Here is a 22,131-nt window from a genome sequence, read left to right on the forward strand (position 1 = left end):
CACGGAAAGTACACTTTCATTGGTTACATGCTGAAAATTAAAATGTAATGCAATTTCAGAATACTACAACCGAGCAAATCATTCAGAAAACTGGAAGGGAAGTTCACAGTAATATAAATAAATTAATGATCTCTAAGATTTGTTGTTTTACTGCCAGAGTATAATTAACACCGAGGTAGGAAAGAAATATTTACAGATTAAATTCATATAATGAAGATATATGTAATAGAACTATATTATCTATTACTATTGTATACGGTCATATTCTATTGTACATTATTTATACCCATTTATATGGGTATAAATATAATATAATATATATAATATAAATGCAAGTTTATAGTACCTCAATAAAGATAGTGGGGAATAAAGGTAAGCGGGCGTTTCCGGGCACGACGTCACTTCCGCCGCTGTGAAGCGCAGGTTCATTCTGAAGCGAACCGTGGGAGATGCTGATTCTGCAAAGGTCGGTCGTGCTATGGCGTAATCTCCGTCTCTGTCGTAGCCCGTGCAGAGCCGAGCGGACCTTGGTGATAGCAGTGAGCCGGCTGAAAGGCAGCTTACGGTGACTGCCCTGCCCAACAGGCGTGCCCGGCTGCGGCGCTCCGGCATGCGTGTACCGCTCCACAGCCCGATCCGCTGTTTCTCCCTCCGTCCCTCCCTCCGTCCGCTCGCTCGCTTCCACCCTGAGACGCGAAGACCTGCACCTGTAGCCGGCAGACTGTCCATCTTAGGGGCTGCCAGACAACAAGGGTAGCGGGGAAAGCCGAATGGAGCATCCCCAGAGCAGGTGCGTGGTACAGCTGACATTCCCGAAACCTGGTTATTTTTAATATGTACGATCATAACTGATGTGATCATTGCACCGGTTGTAACTTCTGCACCCAGACGGTGCATTTGACGGTGAACCTTCATGCAATATTTTTGCATTGCATCACCATTCACTGGACATTCTTGATGCCCCCCCATGTATTTGTATATAATTTCAGAGGTATTTATTTATGCGTTTAACCAGGTAATTTAAATGCCGGGATCTGCCTTGTAAGAGGGTGATCGAGGCCAGTCGGAGCGGCGCACCTCTTTATCCCGGCCGGATGAAAGCACCCGAAGCACCCAGCGCTTGTATTCGCCGGAAAATCGAGCCGACGCCCGGTGGGATTGCGATCGCCACGTCCGTAAAGGAGCTCCGCACCGGCGTGCGGTTGGAGGCCCGGCGGCCTGGGAGAAGCCGAGCGGTGATGGATCCCTTTAAAGTCAAAGACGGCATCCTGGAAAACATTTCTCTCTCCGTGAAGAAGGTCGGTGGTACCGACTCCTAGATGCGGGGACGCTGTTTTTACTTGGAGACGGCAGGGATGGCGCATGTTTTATTAGTCGAAGAGAAAATATAAGCGTCTCATGCCGCCTGTATCGCTCTGTTATGTCTATCTATTATGACGCTGCTCTTATTGCACTGATCGACACAGTAGGATTTTTTAGTAATATGTGGGACGCAGGTTTTTGCCCGGGCCAGGCGAACTAGGTCACATTGTGTAGTCATGTTTGGGCACTTAAGCCTTCTAAATTTCCCTTTTTGCAGTATGATTTGTTTTGTGCCTCTGCGAGGTTGTTGCTCTGTATGATGTGACCCTTGAGCCCAGAATTCTGCTGATTTTTTTTTTCTTTGTTTACTTTAAGCTCTGGGTGTAGTATCTGTACTGTTGTATTCAGTTTGGATTTTGATTATAAATTTATCTAAGGCTTCCTTAATATAGGCCTCTATGGGTTGCTACCTTGTTAAATTAATGCCTTTTCAAAAATGACATGATTTTACATTCATTTAAGCATCGTAATGGTCTTGGGTTTCATAAAGATTCAGAAATTACTGTCTGTTTATCTGGGAGATTCTCAGAGACTGGTTACCACGAAGCGCCCAGCTGACGGGACAGTACGCCTTTGTGGTCTGTGTCTAGCTGCAGAGCTACTTTGCGACTTGTGAGGACGAGGCCCCAGCGATCAGGAACCACGACCGCGTGCTACAGCGCCTCTGCGAGCACCTGGACCACGCCTTGCTTTATGGGTATGAGGCGTGTGCGTGAGTGGGAGAGGAACCCACAGGGTGGTGATTGGTCAGTATTTTAATGCACAGTAATGTACATTTATTTATGTAACAGATGCAATCCTCCTAAGCGATGTACAAATGAGGCAGATGGTACATTACAAGCATAGAGCTGTCAAGAAGTCTGCTGGGTATAAAGTGCAGCTAGGCTCAGCTTCCAATTGACAAGCAGTGCAAGTATTATAATTTCTCAGGTTAACAGAATACAGTGGTACCTCGGTTCTCGAACTTAATCCGTTCCGGACTCCGGATCGAATCCTAAAAAGTTCGAGTTCTGATAGAATTTTTCCCATAAGAAATACTGGAAAGCCAATTAATTGGTTCCCAGCCCCCCAAAATTACACCTAAATATGTTTTTTTTTTTTTTTTTAGCATTTAAACACAAAATGAACAGGATAAAACAAGAAGAGCATTTTTTTCTTAATGGCTTCCAAAACGATAAAGATCTTATCCCAACATTACCCCTGTCCTGCCCCGATCGTCCGCTCCTTCCGTGTGCCACGCCCCCTCGTTAACCTCGTGTGGGATCCCCATGTGATCAGCTGTTTCTGGTTGTTGTCATTAGTCCTCTGTATTAAGTCCGCATTTCAGTTTATTTCCCCAGTCGGGTCATTGGGTGCGTTTGACTTGCTTACAGCGCTGGCTTAAAGCAACGCATTCTGATCCTGACGCAATGCATTACGGTTAGATGGATTGCGACCTCTCACCTGGCTGCACACACTGGAACCGCCTCCGTGACGACACACCTTTGCCCTTATTGGCTGAAGAGTTTAGTTACACGCATGACGTTTGTATCTCAGGCAGTTCCAATGCGTAATCTGCTATTTCTCCCGAATATCACGTAAAACAGTGAGAACTGGTTTTCAGTTAATTTACCTGGTAAAATAAAGTTTAAATAAATGACATAAATGCTCTAATAGTACACGTAAGTTAGTGGTTTATTTATTGTTAGTTACTGTAATGTTGCGCTGCTTTATTTGGTTAATCGTCCAGTCTGTGAAGAAGGCATTCAAGTAAGAATTGCATTGTAGTATGACTCATTTCCCGGCGCGTACAATTTATATTAGGTCAGTGTTCACGGTTCGACTAATGATATTCAGATCGAGTTTTAGGTCAAACTGGTTTGTTCGACTTTCAAGAATTTCGAGTTCTAGTGAGTTTGAGAACCGAGGTACCACTGTACCTACATCCATCCGTGTCCTATTCAGGGTCATGGGGGGTCCAGAGGCTGGGAATATGCCAGGATGGGATGCCAACCCATCACAGAGCACGCTCACACACCATCCACACCTACAGGCAGCTTGGTAACTCCAATTAACTTCAGCGTGTTTCTGGACTGTGGGGTGAACCTAGAGTACCTAGGAAACCCCACGGTGACACGGGGAGAGCATGCAAACTCCACCCACACAGAGCCATGGCAGAGACTTGAACCCTGGTCCCAGAGGTGTGAGTTAGCAGTGCTGACCACTGCCGCTCAGAATAGCTGCATATTACACTAAAACATTTCAATGCAGCTACTGTTAGGTGGTTGACTTGTGTTCTGTTAGAACTGATTTATTGGGTATCTAGCTGTTTTAAAGGGTAACGTTATATAATAAATTCAGATTCAGAATACTTTATTAATCCCTGAGGAAAATATATGGTTAAAGTTGCTCTAGGACAGTAAGAAAGTTAGAAGTAGAACAAGTTAAAATACCAATATTAAATAATACAATATACAACAAATTACAAATAGCTCTGATAGGGTATAAATAAATATCAAATTACATGTGAATGGTTTTCCCCATTCGTTTGTGCTGACTGATTTGTCTCAATAGCTGTTTCCATATGTAATTTTCTATATCTTAGGCAAATACTAAACCCCCACTCGAGTGTATCTTCCATCTTACGTGGCTTGTTAGTCCATTTGCGTTTGTGTTTTCATTCGCAGAAGTTACTGATACACTAGCCATGCAGATATAGGAAAAACATGCACAGCTGGTGGCTATAATTGTACCTACAACCTTGGAGATGAGGCCACTACTGGGTTCTATTATTCACGGCTGTTAATCTTCAGCCTAGTACATGCTAGCTTTAGCTTAGCGTGCAACATATTGTTGGACCTGGGGTTGGAAATTTTACATTGTAGTGATTCGATGGCCACATTGATAAATCTGATTTTTAATTATTACTTTTGCTCTGTTTCCACTGCTCTCTGTATGCTACTCAGAATACCTGCAAAAACTTTTATTTTAACCAATGGAACGTGTCCAGCTTGCAGGACATTTCGCTTGGCTACTGGGTCTTGGTCGTCCACTTCACTCGCAAAGAGGCGGTACAGCAGATAGAGGAGCTCCAGAATATCGCCACTAACCTCGGACGAAGTGAGTGCCCCCCCGTGACACCTCACTGTGGATACGCAGAGCTGGGCAGAGTTATGTGTGCTCCTCTCCATCGAGGGGGATGAAGGCTGCTAAGTGATTGTTCATGAGGGGGAAGATCGATCTCAGCTTTGGGATATTGTTTTAATATGTTGACATTCACCACTGAAGGCAAATGGTGAAATAAATGGGAAATAGAGCCAAACTAAATTACACAGCTATGAGCAGATTTGCAGCCGCCTTTGCCAGTGATGAGATGAGAATAACGCCCACTTCCTCACTCATGGCATGCAAGGTATTGAACGCTTTCATTCTTCACATAGCGCGGTTGTGTTTACATTACTGTGTGTGTGTGTGTGTGTGTGTGTGTGTGTGTGTGTGTGTGTGTGTGTGTTCTGTCCTTATTTGATGCCTTTTAGGTCGTGCTTGGCTGTACCTGGCTCTCAGCGAGAGTTCCCTGGAGAGCTACCTCCGACTCTTCCAGGAGAACCAGGCCCTGCTTCACAAGTACTACTTTAAGTGAGTCCCTCAGAGAAATCCAGTCATATTAACTTTGCATATTCATAAATGAGTTTAGGGCTAAGGAAAATTTTGCAAGAAATAGCAACCAGATGTAGATGCATAAAAATCATATCACATACTGCTACAAACCTCAGAACTGGACTCCTGATATTGAAATGATTTGATTTTTTGTTATCATTTAACAATATCCATTATTGCAAAAACCCCCAAATATCATTATTTATAACAAACTTTGTACATTTAAGTGTGTAGCTTCTTTTCCACCTTCTGCCTCATCCCAGAGTTTCTCTGTTACCCAGAAAACCTTTTGTTTAGTAAAAACCAATTGCAGTGGTTTGGTTTGTTTCAGGGTGATTCCAGTATTGCAGCTCAGTGTTATCTAATTTAGCTGAACATTTAGTCTGTTTTCTTTGAGTTCTGTGCTCGTTTGATCCTTGAACAGCATTGGCCGAAAGTATTAGGAGTTCTTGGAATAGACCGATTTAAAAATAAACTTGCTTAGAGGTCAATTTGTTGTCTGAATTGTGGAATGGCTGACGCTTGGGGAATGACCAGGGCTCTGCCTGTGATGTCATCTCCATGTGACCACACTCCGTGTGGTGCTAACGGGTCCTTGTGTGTTCCAGGAATGCTTTGGTCTGCAGTCACGATCACCTCACCCTCTTCCTCACACTAGTCTCAGGTCTAGAGTTTATCCGATTTGACCTGGAGCTGGTAAGCATGCCTTTATGAAATTAATAAAGCTAGCAGCATTCCATCAAGAATCATTTGTTCCTATGTTAATAGTTATGTGTCTGTGTATGTTATACATTGGACTGGTGCGTTGAGTAGTAGTGCTGCAACAAACGACTATTTTGATAGTCAAATAATCTATTGATTACTTAAACAAATAATCGATTAGTCGATCGAATTGCCCAATTGCCAAATAACTCTTATTTGGTATCAGCTATCAGATTTAAAATTTAGCTTGGGACTGTTTCATACATTTGCTAATCAAGACAATAAAGCTGAAGACTTTATTAAAAAAAAAAAAAAAAAAAACTTTTTTTTTTTTATGAACGTTCCTGTTAATACAAAAGATAAATAAAAAAATTCAATATCCATTTGACATGTTAAAATTTAAAGCCAAGGATAAGCAATGTAGCAGCAAGTAAATATACCAAAACTACATCAGTTTTACATAAATCATTCCCTAAATCACCACTTGTGCTTTGTATTAGTCTATACTGCATACATGACATCAGTATAATAGTATAGTCTAATACAAAGCCAATCTCTCTCATTCTGTCACTACGTTTGTCACTCTGCCTTTCTTGTGCTCGCTGTCAAAAGAAAAAAATAATGAATTTCTGGGATATTGCATATTATTTGTGGGAGTCATGGAGCCACTTTGAATATGTGGGGGGGCTCCTGGGACTTCCGGGGGAGGTCGGGTATGTTGTTGACAATGTCTGTGTCATTATTTGCATGAGCCAAGACTTTAAACTTAGGATAAAATTAAACATGCTAGAAAGATTGACTTACAGATAACGATCGAGATGATGGGAGTGTGCTAAAACTCCAGCAAAACGCTCATTTTAGTCCGACAATGGAAATTTTTTTGCAACAGTGAAAGTAGTTAGGTATAAGGCCAGCATTATCCAACTCCATTAATTCAAAAGAATATGCATTTCAAAACAGAAAATGTTACAGCGTATAACATGAAGTAGAACGGCTTTTAATATTAATATTAACATTAACTAGCTACTGAGATGAGTCTTCTTCATCCAATGAGCAAGTGTTTCCTCTTCAGATGCTTAAGCATATAGGATCTGGTCCCATGCCAGCTAAGGTCGTCTTTACAAATCGTGCAACTGACAGTCTTTTTTTCGGAGTTTGGTGTGAAATGCTCCCACACTTTCGGGGTTTTTTATTTTTGAAGCTTCCATCGTGCTTTGGTTAACTTCTCTCTAGTGAGTATTAGTATCAAAACATTTTGAGTTAGCGCAAGAAACACACGTGATGACGTGACCAACTAATCAACTATTAAATTAGTCGGCAACTAATTCGGTCATCGATTTTAATCAACTAAGTCGATTAATCGGTGCACCTCTATTGAGTAGCACTCTGGTTTCCAGAGGTATCAACTTGAAATTCATAGCAATGTTTTGTCATTTCTTTTGTGCGTAAATGAAGAGCAGGGCTCTTCTTCCTGAAATTCTGAGCCCCTTTTCTGTCCTTTCATCCTTCCTGGTTCCCTTCGGGCAGGATGTACCCTACCTGGATGTGGCTGCCTACATGCCTGACTACTACAAGCCCCAGAACCTTCTGGACTTTGAGGAACGCCTGCCCAGCACGGACAGCTTGTCTCTGCACTCCTTCAACTCCACCAATCTGGAATGGGAAGACAGCGCCATTGCCCCTTCTACTGATGGTAGGGAACCGGTGAGATCATCGCACAATTTTGCAATGGATGACAGTTGAGAAGGAAGCACAGAAACAGTAGGAAGAGTGAATAGTGATGTGATAATGATTTCTCAATGTTAATTTGGTTTCTGTTAGGAAAGAACTCCAGGTTAATCAGGCAAACATTGAAAATGAGTTACTGACTTAAACAGAGTCATTAAGGTTGTAAATACTTGTACTAATTGCATACAGTTTCCCCGAAGGACCTAACATGTACACAGAGATTGCAGTCGAATGTTGATACTGCTAAATTGCTTTTCAGACAGTGAACATTGGGGCAGGTAGGCCGGTGTAGCTGTGTTTCTGGTTGTTTGATGAAAGGGGAGAGAAAAAGACGTTATTTTGGTCAGACTACCTTGGAATATTCAGTTGACTTTGAATTGCATGCCTCCCATTAGACTGATGTGACATTTTTGCTGCCCTGTAGTAGAGATGCACCAGTCTGATATTCGGATCAGTATCGGCACCGTTCCAGACCTATTTAACGGATCGGGTATCGGCCCTGTGTGACCGATCCACGTCCTGTACTTACTTATTTACTTTTTGGCAATCTCTAAAAAGAGAGCTCCTATTTTGTGTTAAATCTATTTGTACAATCAATCGCACGACAGCTCTTTCCCATTTTACATGTGTTTTTCTGCGGCTTTCAAATCGAACGCTAACGCTGCCCCTCAGTCTTTTTTGCTACTCAGTGGGTGTGAGTACAGTGACTTGCAAACGAGGTGGAACAGTACGGTAGGTATGTTTGTAGTAGCCTAATTAAATATTTTTCGTCATACATTTTTCCCATCTGTATTTACTAGCTTAAAAAAAATTAATATATGAAGTATAACAAAGTAAAAAGAACTCTTTTATCGGAATCTGTATCGGTATCGGCAGTTGTGTATCAGAATCGGATCGGAACTGAAAAAATGTGGATCGGCCCATCCCTACCCTGTATTCAGTGCCCAACTGAAATTGGGAAAGCAGTCATCATGGCCGTTATGCTCCGCCCCCCTGCATATTGATTCCAGTGTGTGTGGGAGTGGCTGTTTCTGTTGGCGTGCGGCATACGATTGGCTAGGTTAGTGTGTGGCTGGTGACACATTTTGTATGACAGTGAAATGACGTCACTTCATCTGTGACTGCTTGTCTGGACTGGCAATGGAGCACAAACGCAGACACATCTGTAAAATCACCAGTGGGGGAATTATTGAACAAATAAGGGAATGCAATAGGGCAAGCAGGCAGATGAAAGACAACACAGTTCAAACAACAGGGCAACTCACCGGGAGGGAAAATACAAAATGAAAAGTACACAGTAAAATTCACTCCAGGAGAAATCCACATTAACTTTTCCACAGAGAATTCAGAAATGATAGAAATTCAGAAATGATAGTGGCGGTGTTTTGTTGGTGCTGACAAAACTGCCTGTTCGACTTCTCTCTTACTGAACAACATTTTATGTGTCACAAATGTAAGTGTTCATCAATTGATCGAGAAGTGCGTGGCAAGCGTCCATGCAGCGTGATCTCGCTTTGGCTCCCTGCTCCCGCCTCGTGCCGCTGATCTCACTTTGGCTCCCCGCTCCCGCCTCGTGCCGCTGATCTCGCTTTGGCTCCCCGCTCCCGCCTCGTGCCGCTGATCTCGCTTTGGCTCCCCGCTCCCGCCTCGTGCCGCTGATCTCGCTTTGGCTCCCCGCTCCCGCCTCGTGCCGCTGATCTCGCTTTGGCTCCCCGCTCCCGCCTCGTGCCGCTGATCTCGCTTTGGCTCCCCGCTCCCGCCTCGTGCCGCTGATCTCGCTTTGGCTCCCCGCTCCCGCCTCGTGCCGCTGATCTCGCTTTGGCTCCCCGCTCCCGCCTCGTGCCGCTGATCTCGCTTTGGCTCCCCGCTCCCGCCTCGTGCCGCTGATCTCGCTTTGGCTCCCCGCTCCCGCCTCGTGCCGCTGATCTCGCTTTGGCTCCCCGCTCCCGCCTCGTGCCGCTGATCTCGCTTTGGCTCCCCGCTCCCGCCTCGTGCCGCTGATCTCGCTTTGGCTCCCCGCTCCCGCCTCGTGCCGCTGATCTCGCTTTGGCTCCCCGCTCCCGCCTCGTGCCGCTGATCTCGCTTTGGCTCCCCGCTCCCGCCTCGTGCCGCTGATCTCGCTTTGGCTCCCCGCTCCCGCCTCGTGCCGCTGATCTCGCTTTGGCTCCCCGCTCCCGCCTCGTGCCGCTGATCTCGCTTTGGCTCCCCGCTCCCGCCTCGTGCCGCTGATCTCGCTTTGGCTCCCCGCTCCCGCCTCGTGCCGCTGATCTCGCTTTGGCTCCCTGCTCCCGCCTCGTGCCGCTGATCTCGCTTTGGCTCCCTGCTCCCGCCTCGTGCCGCTGATCTCGATTTGGCTCCCCGCTCCCGCCTCGTGCCGCTGATCTCGCTTTGGCTCCTGCCTCATGCCACTGATCTCGCTTTGGGTCCCGCCTCGTGCCGCTGATCTCGCTTTGCCTCCTGGTTCCAACGTTCTGATGAGACTTCATCCTGAATGATAATTCTGAGTGACAGAGTGCCAGCTGCTGAAACCTTTCCCCCATGTGCTCTCACCCTGGCAGATGAAGAGGTGGTCGACCCAGTCCTCTGTCCCAGCTCTGTGGCCTCTGACCCCCAGGGCATCGTCGCAGCGGCAGCAGAGTTGAGGGTGGAGGAGCTGAAAGTGCCGGAGGACCCCACCACACCCAGCACTGCGGTTCGGCGCAAGCCGCTGGACGAAGACTCAGACGCTAATCCCTCAGCTGATGACAGTCCCATACGCAGAGCCGACCGACGTGATTCCACCAACGGCGACGACACAGAGAGCACCGGCACAGAGCTGGAAGTTATACGGTCAGCATCCCTGCCCCCTCTGCCATAGGAGCGGACCCACAGGGCCTACTGAGTACGGCCCAGAATTGTGGAAAGCAAGATGGCTGACTGAAATCAAATTATGAAATTAAAGAGTTAAAAGAATCTACCAAGCATCCCTTTTGCCCTGAGTGACTTATTTTTTTCCCCTATAAAATAACAAATGATAAAGAGTAAGCGCTCACCGTTTTGCTTGTTGTTCTCACTGAAACTAACTGTGGAAAAAATGATTAAGAAAAATGGTCTCTGAATAAAATAAACTCATCGTATCAATTGGCTTGTTTCACTTTTTCTCTCGGAAGTTTTTTTTTTTTTTGTTTTTGGTTTTTAGAGTGTGCAGCTGCTAACATTAAAACTGCTTGAGTTGATTTATCTTTCCACCAATATATACATATTTTTTAAAGGATGGCCCGACGCAAGAAACCATGGAAAAGGCGGCGAGGAAAAGGAGCTCCAGAAGCTGCCGACAGGGAGAGCAGCACCTCCCTCCTGGAGAGAGTCCCCTCCCCTGCAGTTCCCGAGCCCAGTACTGAAGGCCATCCTGCTAGAGTAGGGACGGCGTTACCCCCAAGGCCTCGCTGCCCCGAGGCCAAGGCTGTGAGGTCGCGGGGGGACGATGAGGAGGAGGAGGGATTGCTGAGGCTCCCGGAGATGACGGACACCTCCATGGACAGTGTTGGCCTCCCCCTGAAGGAGGTCATGGACAAGTTGAATGGCGCTCTGGATGGCCAGGCCTGGGATCCAGATGTTGGGGAGGGAGGCCCTAGGGGCTGCAGCATCGAGCCGCAGCCGCCTGATCAGCAGCCCTTTCGGGGGGACCCAGAAGGCAAGCCTCCTGACCCTGCCGGTCGCTCCCCGCTGTCGCCCCGGTCCTGTGCTCTGGCCTCGGACACCAACGTCCTGCAGACCCCAAAGTCCCCAGCGGACCTCTTCGTCTTTGCCTCGCACAGTCCAGACCCTGCTCCCCAGGGTGGTGGCTGCCATGACCCTGCAGGGAATGGCCAGCAGGAGGCTCTTTTTGGTGGCCATGAAGGTGAGGGACAAGGAGAGGCGCCGACAGGGCCGGATACCCGCGGCCCCTTAGCGGGGCACGAGGACGTAGCGAAGACAGAGGCGCCGACAGTGGAAGGAGAGGAGGAAGCGGAAAGGGTCTTTTCTGCAGGAAGCACCCATCCTGCTGAATTCAGGTGCGATGCCCTTGTTAGTTCTCGTTGCCCATTTTCACCTGGTGTCTGAACCTGATCGCTGACCGGGTTCACGGTGTTTCAGGGTCGACAACAACCACCTGCTGCTGCTCATGATCCACGTCTTCCGGGAGACCGAGGAGCAGCTCGTCAAGGTCAGCGAGCTACTGCTGCAGACCTGCTAAGCCCTGAAAGTGTGGCCAGTGGGCAGATCATAGGGGCTTTTACGGTTTCATAGCTCCTCAACTGGCTTTGGCAGTCACTTATCAGCTTAGTGGTAGTTCATCACTTCCTCTTCTGCATAGTCTTATGAAGAAATCTAATTATCTCTCTTACAAAATGGGTGTATGTGATGAAATATTCATATGAAATATTCTTCAACATTCTGTGGGGGGGAAAAAAAACAATGTTGTTCCTAACATTATCCACTAGGTGGCGCTTGGTAGCATAAAAAGGCCATGATGTATCCACTAGGGGTGCGACGGTACAGGAATCCTACGGTACGGTATGTACCTCGGTATTTGGGCCACGATTTCGGTTCAGTTGAAACACAACACTACAGATAACAACAAAACAAACAATAAACTGCCTGTTGTTTATGTAAAAAATATGTATACATGTATAAAATTCAAACTTACAAAATGTAAATAAAAACAGTTTAAATAATGTTAAAGTGCCTCTTAAAGTGCTCTAAACGCTCTATATTCCACTCGAGGCTCTGTGCTTGAGCCAAATCGTTTTCGATGGCTTTTGCGCGCTTTGTCATAGAGGTCGGGAATTATAACGTCGCTGAAATGTGTACGGCAGGGCACAACATAACGTGGGCCGAGCGTTTTAATTAAGTGGCAAAACCCCGCATCTTCAACAGAAAAGGGTTGCAAATCTTTAGCAATGAACCTTCCCACTGCACGGGTTATTTTCGTATGTTTATTGGATGTGGCAGGGTATGTCTGTTAAAGCTTTTTCGATAGACACTTGTTTACCTGCAGTTACCTTTTCGTCTGTCCTCCGTTCAGGAACCGTTATATCAGCATGACTACGCTTGAGATGCTTAGCCATATTGCTCGCGTTTCCATTAGCGTAAGGGACACGTGTTAGGCAATGTTTACAAACAGTGACGTTTCTATTAACAGGGTTCCCCCAGTTCTGGCAGAATAAATTTCCATGACTTTTCCAAAACTTTTCCAGTACCAGAAGAATATTTTCAAAACCCCACAAGTTTGCTTTGATTTGATGATCATGCAGTTTCAGATAGTAATTGTCCTGCCCCGATCGTACTTCTGTGTGCCACGCCCCCTCGTTAACCTCGTGTGGAATCCCCTTGTGATCAGCTGTTTCTGGTGGTTGTCATTAGTCCTCTGTATTTAGTCCGCGTTTCAGTTTGTTTCCCCAGTCCGGTCATTGTAATATCACTGCGTGTTTTCTTGCCTGCCCTTTCTTTCGCCAATGTGCAAATAGCGTTCAATTGTTAAGAAAATTAATCCCAATATTACAATTATACGTACCCTATGATTGGTAGAGGCAAACGGAGTCAAAAACGGGAAACTATGATCAATAAAATTCAAATACGTGCAAAAAAATAAATAAAACCATAACTGGAATAGCGAGCAAAAAAGCAGCGATCTCAAATACGCGAAATCTGAGCGGAAACGGATGTTTACCAAGGTAGTTAACAGCAGTCAACTTGTAATTCTAAACATTCGAATTTAACTAAACATTATTTACCAAAGTAAATGGTTTATGAACACTTCACTTACTGTGGAAGATGCAGAGATTGGCTCACTGTAAGGTGACCCAGTGACCACTGCAGCAACAGTGCTGACTCCTGATTAGTCCAGTGGCGTACCCAGTTCTGTGAACATCACCCCTTAACCTGTTCCGCATGACCACTGCCTGCCTTTCTAGATGATGAGGATGAGCACTGGCCACATGGAGGGCGACCTGCAGCCACTCTACCTTCTGCTCACTGACTGCTCCATCTACCTGCTCCGCAAAGGTCACTGTTGTTTTTTTGGAGGAATTATTGTATTTACTGGGTGGCCACTCCTGTTACTAATATTAATATGGCTTTCTTAAACATGAATGCTAATAGAAATCAGTGAAGTTTTCCCTTTTTTTGACCACCTAACTAACAGTGTACAGTGTCTAAGCCCCCTGGTTCACACACACTGCAGGTTGCAGTTGCCTCATTGGAACCCTGTTTAGCAGTGTCTCGGTGTGGTTCCTCACAGGGGCCTCGGAGAAGCCTTACATGGTGGAAGACGCCATATCCTACAGCGAGCTGGACTACATCTCTGTGAGTGATCTTACCGCTGTCTGTTTTACCTTTATCTCGTGTCTTCACATCTGTGATTGTCTCCTCTCAGCCGCCTGAGAGGTTTAGACTCGTTAAAATGCAGCATCCTGCCGCTGAAGTTGACATGCCGAATGTTTACGTGACCTTACGCGTAGCTCCATCTCATGGGCTGACAGATTACCGGCTTTGAAGTTAAAGTTGCTTTTGTGCCCCAGGTGGGTGTGGACCAGCAGACGGTCACGCTGGTGTGCATTAACCGCAGGAAGCAGTTCCTGCTGGACACGGCGGACATGTCCCTGACCACGTGAGTCGAATCCCTGTCCTGCTCCTCGGTTTGTCGTTTTTTAACTCCCCCTCCCCAACACATGTATCACCGTTGTTAGGGTGTCCCAAAAAAAATAATTTTTTAAAAAATCGAAGTGACACCCCCTAAAAAGTTTCCTTTTGGTAAGTTGTACTCACATATAAAATTTCAGCTCAATCGGACTTCATTTAGAGGTGGCACAAGAGCTGCAAAGATTCGTAAAATACCGCTAAAATTGAAATAATTCGCAATGTTCGTGACCTTATAAGTTTTTATTTCAGTAACAAGGTGAAACTCACAAATACATTTACAGTGCATTGTAACAAAGTAAGGCAATTTAATTAAACTTAATTAAAACAAAATGACATCACTTCTGCTTCTTTAATGCTGAACGCTGATCACTGTAAGAGAGTCCCTTCTCATCACTGGTGACAGAAGATGAAAAAGCGCTGCTTGTAAGAAAACTCATACCAGAACGTGGACCACACTTGTTGGCAATGTTGCCTGCTTAAAAAATTATTTTTTTTGGGACACCCTAACCGTTGTGTCTCTTAACGCCTTCTTGAGCAATTTCCTCCGGGATCAATAAAGTTTTTCTGATTCTGATTCTTCTGCCAGCTGGTTCATAGACGTCCTGAAGTCTGCCATGGCGAAGGGGCTCCGACAGCCCCCCTACCCCGCCATCCTGACGGACGCCACCAGGGAGAAGCTCTCACTCGCCAAGTTTGTGTCCCAGGAGTGTAATTGTGAGGTAGGGGGTGCCTGAGGCGTGCTCCCTGCTGCCACCTAGAGGAATACTTAGGGCATTCCCACGGTCTTTGATTGTGATAGATACACATGGTGGTGGTTTCAGAAAGACTCGGTGGACACAGTGCATTGTCGCCTACAGTTTAATGCTTAATGCACACTTTACCGGACATGTCTGTATCACTTAGGTTTATACTTATTAGTGCATAAATAAATTCCATATTTTGTACTTTAAATGGACACAGCGCAGTTATTAATGGTAATGAGTAAGTACAACCCCAAATCAGAAAAAGTTGGGACAGTGTGGAAAATGTGAATAAAAAAATAAAGCAGTAATTTACAAATTTCCCTTAACTTTTATTTCATTGCAGACAGTATGAACACAAGATAATTCATGTTTTTTTTGTCAACATCATTTGATTTGTAAATAAATATCTCGTAAAAGGCTTTGCGTGATCTCGCTAAAAGTCCATCTCACCTTTGCGTTGCGTCTGTACGTTTTTTTTCTTTTCCCCAACCACTTTTTTTTTTTTTTGTCCTCCATATCCTTTCCAGGGCTCCGTATGATAATCATCGACATCGCTGGATATGAAAAAAAAATTATATACGATAAAATATTTTGCCGTATTGCCTGGCCCTAGCTATACCCATGGCATATAAGGTAGTTTCTGAGGGATGTGGAATCTGGTGCTGAGGCTGACGTCGCTCGCCTCTTTTTGCAGCCGTCCAACGCCTGCATTTTGTTGTACTGCCTGATTCACTGGGAGGACCCACTGGATGCCAACGCTGAGGCCCACGCAGCCCCAGGTGGGCCCTCCAAGTCCAGCAGCACCAAAGAGGGCCAGCTGCTGTACCGGGCCGGGACCACCTACATGGGCAAAGAGCTGTGGAAGAGCTGCTACCTGCTTTTCAGGTATGATTTATACATAGCAAATGTACTGCATCTGTATGTATATACTTTGGGGGCAGGGGGGGGGGGGGTCATTTGCACACTGTAAAATATGTGGTACCACTTTACAATAAGATTCCCTTTTGCCTTGTAAATGGTAGTAACTCATAAATAAAAAGAAAACTTGTTTAAAATTGTCTATTTATAATTTACAAAGTGTTACAACCTAATTGATAATCAGATTATAAGCCATTGTAAACTGGCACCAAATATGTGAAATAAAAAATGAAAAAAATGACTATAACCTTTATTTTTAATGAGTATAGTCAAACATCTGTAGCAATAAACACCCCTATAGCTGTAGGTATTTATTATTTTTGTTGTTACTATTATTTTGTCCAGATTGCATTTCCTGGCCAAAGTGTCTGAAATGCCATGTGCTGGACGTACACGCACTGAAATGAGTTAGCATGTCGTTAGCATGTGTTTCCAGCAACATATCAAAGTTTGGTGTAACAGAACTGAACCTTATCAGCTACTCTCTCTGCAGTGTTCCCGAACTACATTGGAGTGTCTGAGCTCTGCTGCACCAGGCCTAACTGAACCATAGCCATTATTAGTATGATGTTTCCCCTGTTTAACATTCGTTGTGAATTCAGGTTCCACCCGTGTCAATAAATGCATTAATTAGTTTCATTGTGCGTTCCAAACCAAACGGCACAGCATGAATGTGTGCAGTTACAGCCCGTAATTTCAGTGGGCAAAACAGTAGGAGTACCTCAGCCTTTGAAATAGACTGGGATAAAATCTAGGTGAAAGCTGGATGTCACATTTCACCTGTTACACTGACTAAAGTGGGTTTATGTCTGTGGAGTTGCTGTATGGTGTGTGGCCCAGAACTGATGTGATTGTGATTGTGATCCCGCCCACAGCACTTCAGAATGTTGACATCCAACATTACAGGTTTAAAAGTGGAGTTTTTCTTTTAAAAAGGTCGACTTTTTTCCCACTCTAGTGCAGAAAATATAACGTCTGATGCCACTATCAAATGGTGCATTCCATTTGCCTTCGGATGCAAGTTTTGGTTGCCGATATTACGTCACATCCGTTACAAACTCGGGGAAAATGCATTGGGATGCATTCCATTTGCCGCAGAAGTAGCAATACCATGGACCCGTATCAAAAAGCAAGATTTTTTGCTTAGCTGGACAACTTGTCGGATTAAAGGTACCTCAGTTTAAATGGCCTTTATCTCCGTTCACTTACAATTAGCCCGAACTACCTTAAATCCGACAAATAATCCGACTAATCATGAAATCCAATTCTAGCCCAGTTAATTGTTAGCCATTGTTAGCAATATCAGTTGATAACACATTACGCACAGTGCTTAAAACTCTGTAGCAACACGTCCACAGATAAGTTGGACGGTATAGTGTGTGCGACCGATTTAATGAGCCACAAATGAGTAGTAGTGCTTAAACAGTATAAAACTACAACTTTCCCTTCTGTTGATAAAGGGTGCAGCCATCTTGGATTCTGAACTCGGGATCCTCTGTGCTGCTCCGAGATATTTCTCGGATCTCCGAGAAACGGGAGCGCGCATGTCGTCACTTCCGGCTTCAAAACTCGGAATCCGACTCGGAATCCGAGTTCCGAGGGCAAATGGAACGCACCAAAACTCACCATACTGAACTGTTTGCAATGGTAGCTGAGCATGCACAAAATAAATGGCTTACTGGTGGGACTGAAGAAGCGGTTTGTTTTTAATAGCAGCCAGGGGACCAGTGACGCAGCTGTGCTCATTTAGCCACCTCACTGAAATAGCATCACAATCAACTGAGCCTGTGAAGACATGAATGCTTAAAGTTGCAGAAATTGGTTCTGCACATTGTCTGTAAGGCCTTGCACTGCATTGTTTGTTGGTCATTGATGGTCACTGTGTTCGTGTGTTCCAGATGTACCCCGCTATCGTGCTTCTTACGTAAATATGGAAAACCAAGCATTATCAATGTGGTGTCAGCCTGCTACTCATACATTCCTGGTCAAGGTCACTTGAGATTGGATTGGGTCCAATTTAATGTTGGGAAGGTGCCGCTTTTGTACTTGTTTATGTGATGTGTGTGTTGAGATATATCTATTACACAGACACACACACACACACACACACCTTTTGTCCTTCATACATGCTTGGTATTACACTGGTGCTTCTTAATTGGTTTGTCCTGCTGTGGTTTATTAATAGTGTATTTAAATGCTTACTGGTTTTCCAGCAATGGCGTCCTGTCCCAGTACCCAGACAGGACAGACGTGACCCCGATGTTGTCGGTAGCTGTGGGGTAAGTATCGCCCCAATTGCTTTTGCCTGTCGCCTTATGCAGTTTGTTTGCTCGTGTTTTTTTTTTGTTTATGTGACTGTGGTCGTTTGTTATTCATTGTTTTTCTCCCTATGGCCCTATGCGGCCGTCTGCGGCCCTCTCCCTGTGGCCCTATGCGGCCGTCTGCGGCCCTCTCCCTGTGGCCCTATGCGGCCCTATGCGGCCGTCTGCGGCCCTCTCCCTGTGGCCCTATGCGGCCGCCTGCGGCCCTCTCCCTGTGGCCCTATGCGGCCGCCTGCGGCCCTCTCCCTGTGGCCCTATGCGGCCGCCTGCGGCCCTCTCCCTGTGGCCCTATGCGGCCGCCTGCGGCCCTCTCCCTGTGGCCCTATGCGGCCGCCTGCGGCCCTCTCCCTGTGGCCCTATGCGGCCGCCTGCGGCCCTCTCCCTGTGGCCCTATGCGGCCGTCTGCGGCCCTCTCCCTGTGGCCCTATGCGGCCGTCTGCGGCCCTCTCCCTGTGGCCCTATGCGGCCGTCTGCGGCCCTCTCCCTGTGGCCCTATGCGGCCGTCTGCGGCCCTCTCCCTGTGGCCCTATGCGGCCGTCTGCGGCCCTCTCCCTGTGGCCCTATGCGGCCGTCTGCGGCCCTCTCCCTGTGGCCCTATGCGGCCGTACGCGGCCCTCTCCCTGTGGCCCTATGCGGCCGTCTGCGGCCCTCTCCCTGTGGCCCTATGCGGCCGTCTGCGGCCCTCTCCCTGTGGCCCTATGCGGCCGTCTGCGGCCCTCTCCCTGTGGCCCTATGCGGCCGTCTGCGGCCCTCTCCCTGTGGCCCTATGCGGCCGTCTGCGGCCCTCTCCCTGTGGCTCTCTCCCTGTGGCCCTATGCGGCCGTCTGCGGCCCTCTCCTTGTGGCCCTATGCCTATTAAACGTACAGCCAGATGACCATCGTTCTGTCTGCATGTTATTTGCATCATATTGCTTTCAGTTTATCACTAGTAAAATGAACATAACTCTTCTGTGTACGCAGGGGTGCACAGTGTACCGGCTGTCGGCGCTTGAACTCCACCGAGCGTCCACACACCTTCCAAGTGATCCTGACAGAGCGCCCCCTGCTGGAGCTCAGTGCCGACAGCGAGCAGGACATGACAGACTGGATGCGGGTGCTGTGCCAGTCGGTGTCCGAAGGGGTGCGTGCCTGACGGCCCGTCTGTACACTGAGCGATAATCTTTTATGCAGCTCGTGGTAAAAGTGAACAGGAATGGAGAGTGACTGTCGCTTGTGTGCCTCTTCATCTCCGCCCCAGGTGATCCCTCCGGGAATGACTCCCACGCCCTGTATTCCGTGTTGCCTTGTCCTGACTGACAGGAAGTTGCTTACATGCCATCAGGATTGTCAGACTGGCTTCTTCCGTTTACTTGGAGAAGCTGAGCTGGGTGACATCACAAACATTTGTTTGGAGAGAGACAAAGAATACTGCATAATTGTGAGATTCTGAGTCCGTAGCATAGTTTGCTGTACAAAACATAAAAACAAACTAATGACTAAAACAGCAGTTAAGCACCAAATTCCATATACACATATGTCACACGTTTTGCTAAACTGTGCATTTTTGCCCCCCGCCCTCCCCTTTAATTTTACATCTCTGTAATTTCATCGTTTCTCCAGGAGTTTGCTGAGAACTCCACTCAGTTGCAGCTTCCCTGGGTTCTGTACTTCAGCAGCTGCAAAGAGAGGGATCGGCTGCAGGGGGCACTAGAGAGCACCTGGCAGGAACTCTTCCAGGTGCGACTCACAGGAAGCGCCTTTATCTGACTGACTGGCACCCGATTCCTGCAGAACATTACCGTCCCCTTGCTCCCCAGGTGTGTCTGCCGCAGAGGTGCGTCGCTGACCCGTCCATGCAGAAACGGTGCGGCGAGGCGTTGGCGCTGATCAGGAGCACCTGGCAACGCAGCGACAGTCTGCATAGGGGTCGAGCACAGAGAGAACCTTGGTGCTGAGCTGGAGGCTGTGGTGGAAGATCCAGAGGGTGTTTGATCTGGGAGCAGCATGATTATACAGAACTGGAACATGGGCAGGAGGTTCTGCAGATACAGGGGTGACAGACTCCGTTTGAAATTTCAGCTTTCAGCTGATTTACGTCCAGGACACTATTCAGTGACCTTCCTCCATTCAAATGAAACAATGAAAGGGTCAAGGGTCAAGACATTAAGATTACACATGCATTGAGGAAACTGAGCCCTACACTAACTTACTGTAAAAAAAAGCTAACTATAGATGGATATGTAGGAGAGGCATTTTTGGTCATCGTTTATCTGAATAATAATAATGACGCTTTATTGATCCCCGTGGGGAAATTGTCTTTCTGCCTACCCCATCTTGTTCTCCGTCACACACAGACATACCTATAGGTGAGAGCGAGCTTGGCAGTGAAGGGCAGCCACCTGCAGAGGGGCCCATGGAGCTGGGGGTTAAGGGCCTTGCTCAAGGGCCCCTCCCGAGGCTGGGCTCAAACCAGCGACCTTCCAGTCATAGGCACAGAGATGCTGCCCCCAGTGGTCAAAGAGCACCGGTAATTTGCGTCCAGGATCATCTCCGTTATTTTGAGTTGACTAATGTTTAGTTAAATTCCTCTGAGAAACTTGACTAGTTATTTTTTTGCACTAACCTCAGAAAATGAGGTATCTCTGGCTACGAGTGCCTCTCTGCTGGGGAATTACTATTCGTACTACTAAATAGTGAGCCTCCAGTGCTAATTGTGTTTCTTTTGGTCTGATACTAATGTCAAGACACATTAGTATTAGCGTAAGAGCAAGTGCCCTGCAGCAGCTGATCAGCAGTCTGTCAGCACTTTGCCCGTCCTTAAACAGGCCTGGAAGATGTAACCCAGCCTGTAGCATTTTAATTAGTGTAAGACCTTGTTTACATGCAACCTTTTCGAGGTCTGCCATCAGCTCTGAGTAGACGTGGTGTTTGCCAGCAAGGAATCATTTCTTACTGAGGTGTAGAAGGTCTCCACTGTGAAGGCAGTGCAGTCAAAATCCAAAAGCATTTCTGTAGATGGATCAACACTTTCAGGATCACTGTCTTGATGAACACGATGCACAGTGTTTTCCAGTTTAATTCTGTTTTAAATGTTATCTGAATGTCTCTAACTGGATTATTATATTGAGCCTTGGAAACCTCAGTACACATTGGCAAGTGCATGCTGCTCTTATACTGCTGTGTGTAAATATGTTCATGCCTGTTCTAATCTAGGAATAAAAGACGGCAAATTACCATTCAACATTTTTATCTCTGAATGTATACACTTTGTAATAGCACTGGGCTGTTGTAACTAAACTGGCTTGCTTTGTTTTGCCCGAAAATAACTGGTATGTTCAAATTTAAATGTAATTTAATTTCTACTTGTTTTAATATCAAGGGTAATCAACTAATTAAAATTCTTTGGAGTGAATTTTTGCAGTGATGCAAGACATTGAACTAAGACTTGAGAACCACACTATAATAAACACATAGAAATATTTTCACAAAAGGGAATACAGTAAAACCTCGGATTGTGAGCATAATTAGTCCCGGAAACGTGCTCGTAATCCAAAGCACTCGTATATCAAAGCAAATTTTCCCATTAGAAATAATGGAAACTCAGATGATTCGTTCCACAACCCAAAAATATTCATATAAAAATGATTAATACAAAATTGCATTGTTGTTAAACAGATTCATCACCCGCACTGCTACGCCCTTATTCAAGTGATGCTTTTCTACTAAATTTTGTCTATACGAGTGAGGGACGCCGACTGAGAACGAGCATGGGAGACGAATACCCACAATCCCACAGCGAGAGAGAGAGAGAAAACCATTGGCTCAGTTGTGATCACGTGACGCTCAGCAGACAAAGCGTATACAGTACGTGACACTCGTATTGCAAGACCTCGCTCGTTTATCAAGCTAAAATGTATAAAATTTTTGCTTGTCTTGCAAAACACTTGTAAACTAAGTTACTTGCAATCCGAGGTTTTACTGTACAATTAACCTTTCTGCATCACGAACTACCCTATCGCGATATATCGTGGGGTTGGCATGAGAAATGAAATGGGAATTTTTTGGGTGTTTTTCAAAAG

At 46.1% G+C, this 22,131-nt stretch overlaps 1 protein-coding gene across 3 annotated transcripts; it reads left to right on the plus strand.

Moving 5' to 3' along the window:
* The first annotated feature begins 390 nt into the window (after window positions 1-390).
* On the plus strand, window positions 391-21,464 carry LOC111853488 (pleckstrin homology domain-containing family M member 2-like). 3 transcript variants are annotated; one of them, XM_023830429.2, is made up of 20 exons: window positions 391-790; window positions 1,016-1,298; window positions 1,953-2,059; window positions 4,352-4,461; window positions 4,878-4,977; window positions 5,607-5,694; window positions 7,228-7,393; window positions 9,987-10,257; window positions 10,680-11,462; window positions 11,545-11,614; window positions 13,365-13,455; window positions 13,634-13,755; window positions 13,971-14,059; window positions 14,678-14,810; window positions 15,529-15,719; window positions 17,966-18,031; window positions 19,034-19,193; window positions 19,311-19,490; window positions 19,673-19,789; window positions 19,870-21,464. In XM_023830429.2, the coding sequence occupies exons 2-20, from the start codon at window positions 1,095-1,097 to the stop codon at window positions 20,005-20,007; spliced, it is 3,186 nt and encodes a 1,061-aa protein (XP_023686197.2). In that variant the 5' UTR covers window positions 391-790; window positions 1,016-1,094; the 3' UTR covers window positions 20,008-21,464. The 3 variants fall into 3 exon arrangements, with proteins under 3 accessions (XP_023686197.2, XP_023686205.2, XP_023686215.2); XM_023830437.2 differs by having other exon boundaries at window positions 13,691-13,755; XM_023830447.2 differs by lacking the exons at window positions 391-790; window positions 1,016-1,298 and having other exon boundaries at window positions 1,975-2,108.
* Window positions 21,465-22,131: the final 667 nt, after the last annotated feature.

This window comes from Paramormyrops kingsleyae, chromosome 8 (assembly GCF_048594095.1).
Source record: "Paramormyrops kingsleyae isolate MSU_618 chromosome 8, PKINGS_0.4, whole genome shotgun sequence".
In the NCBI taxonomy this organism is placed as follows: Eukaryota; Metazoa; Chordata; class Actinopteri; order Osteoglossiformes; family Mormyridae; genus Paramormyrops; species Paramormyrops kingsleyae.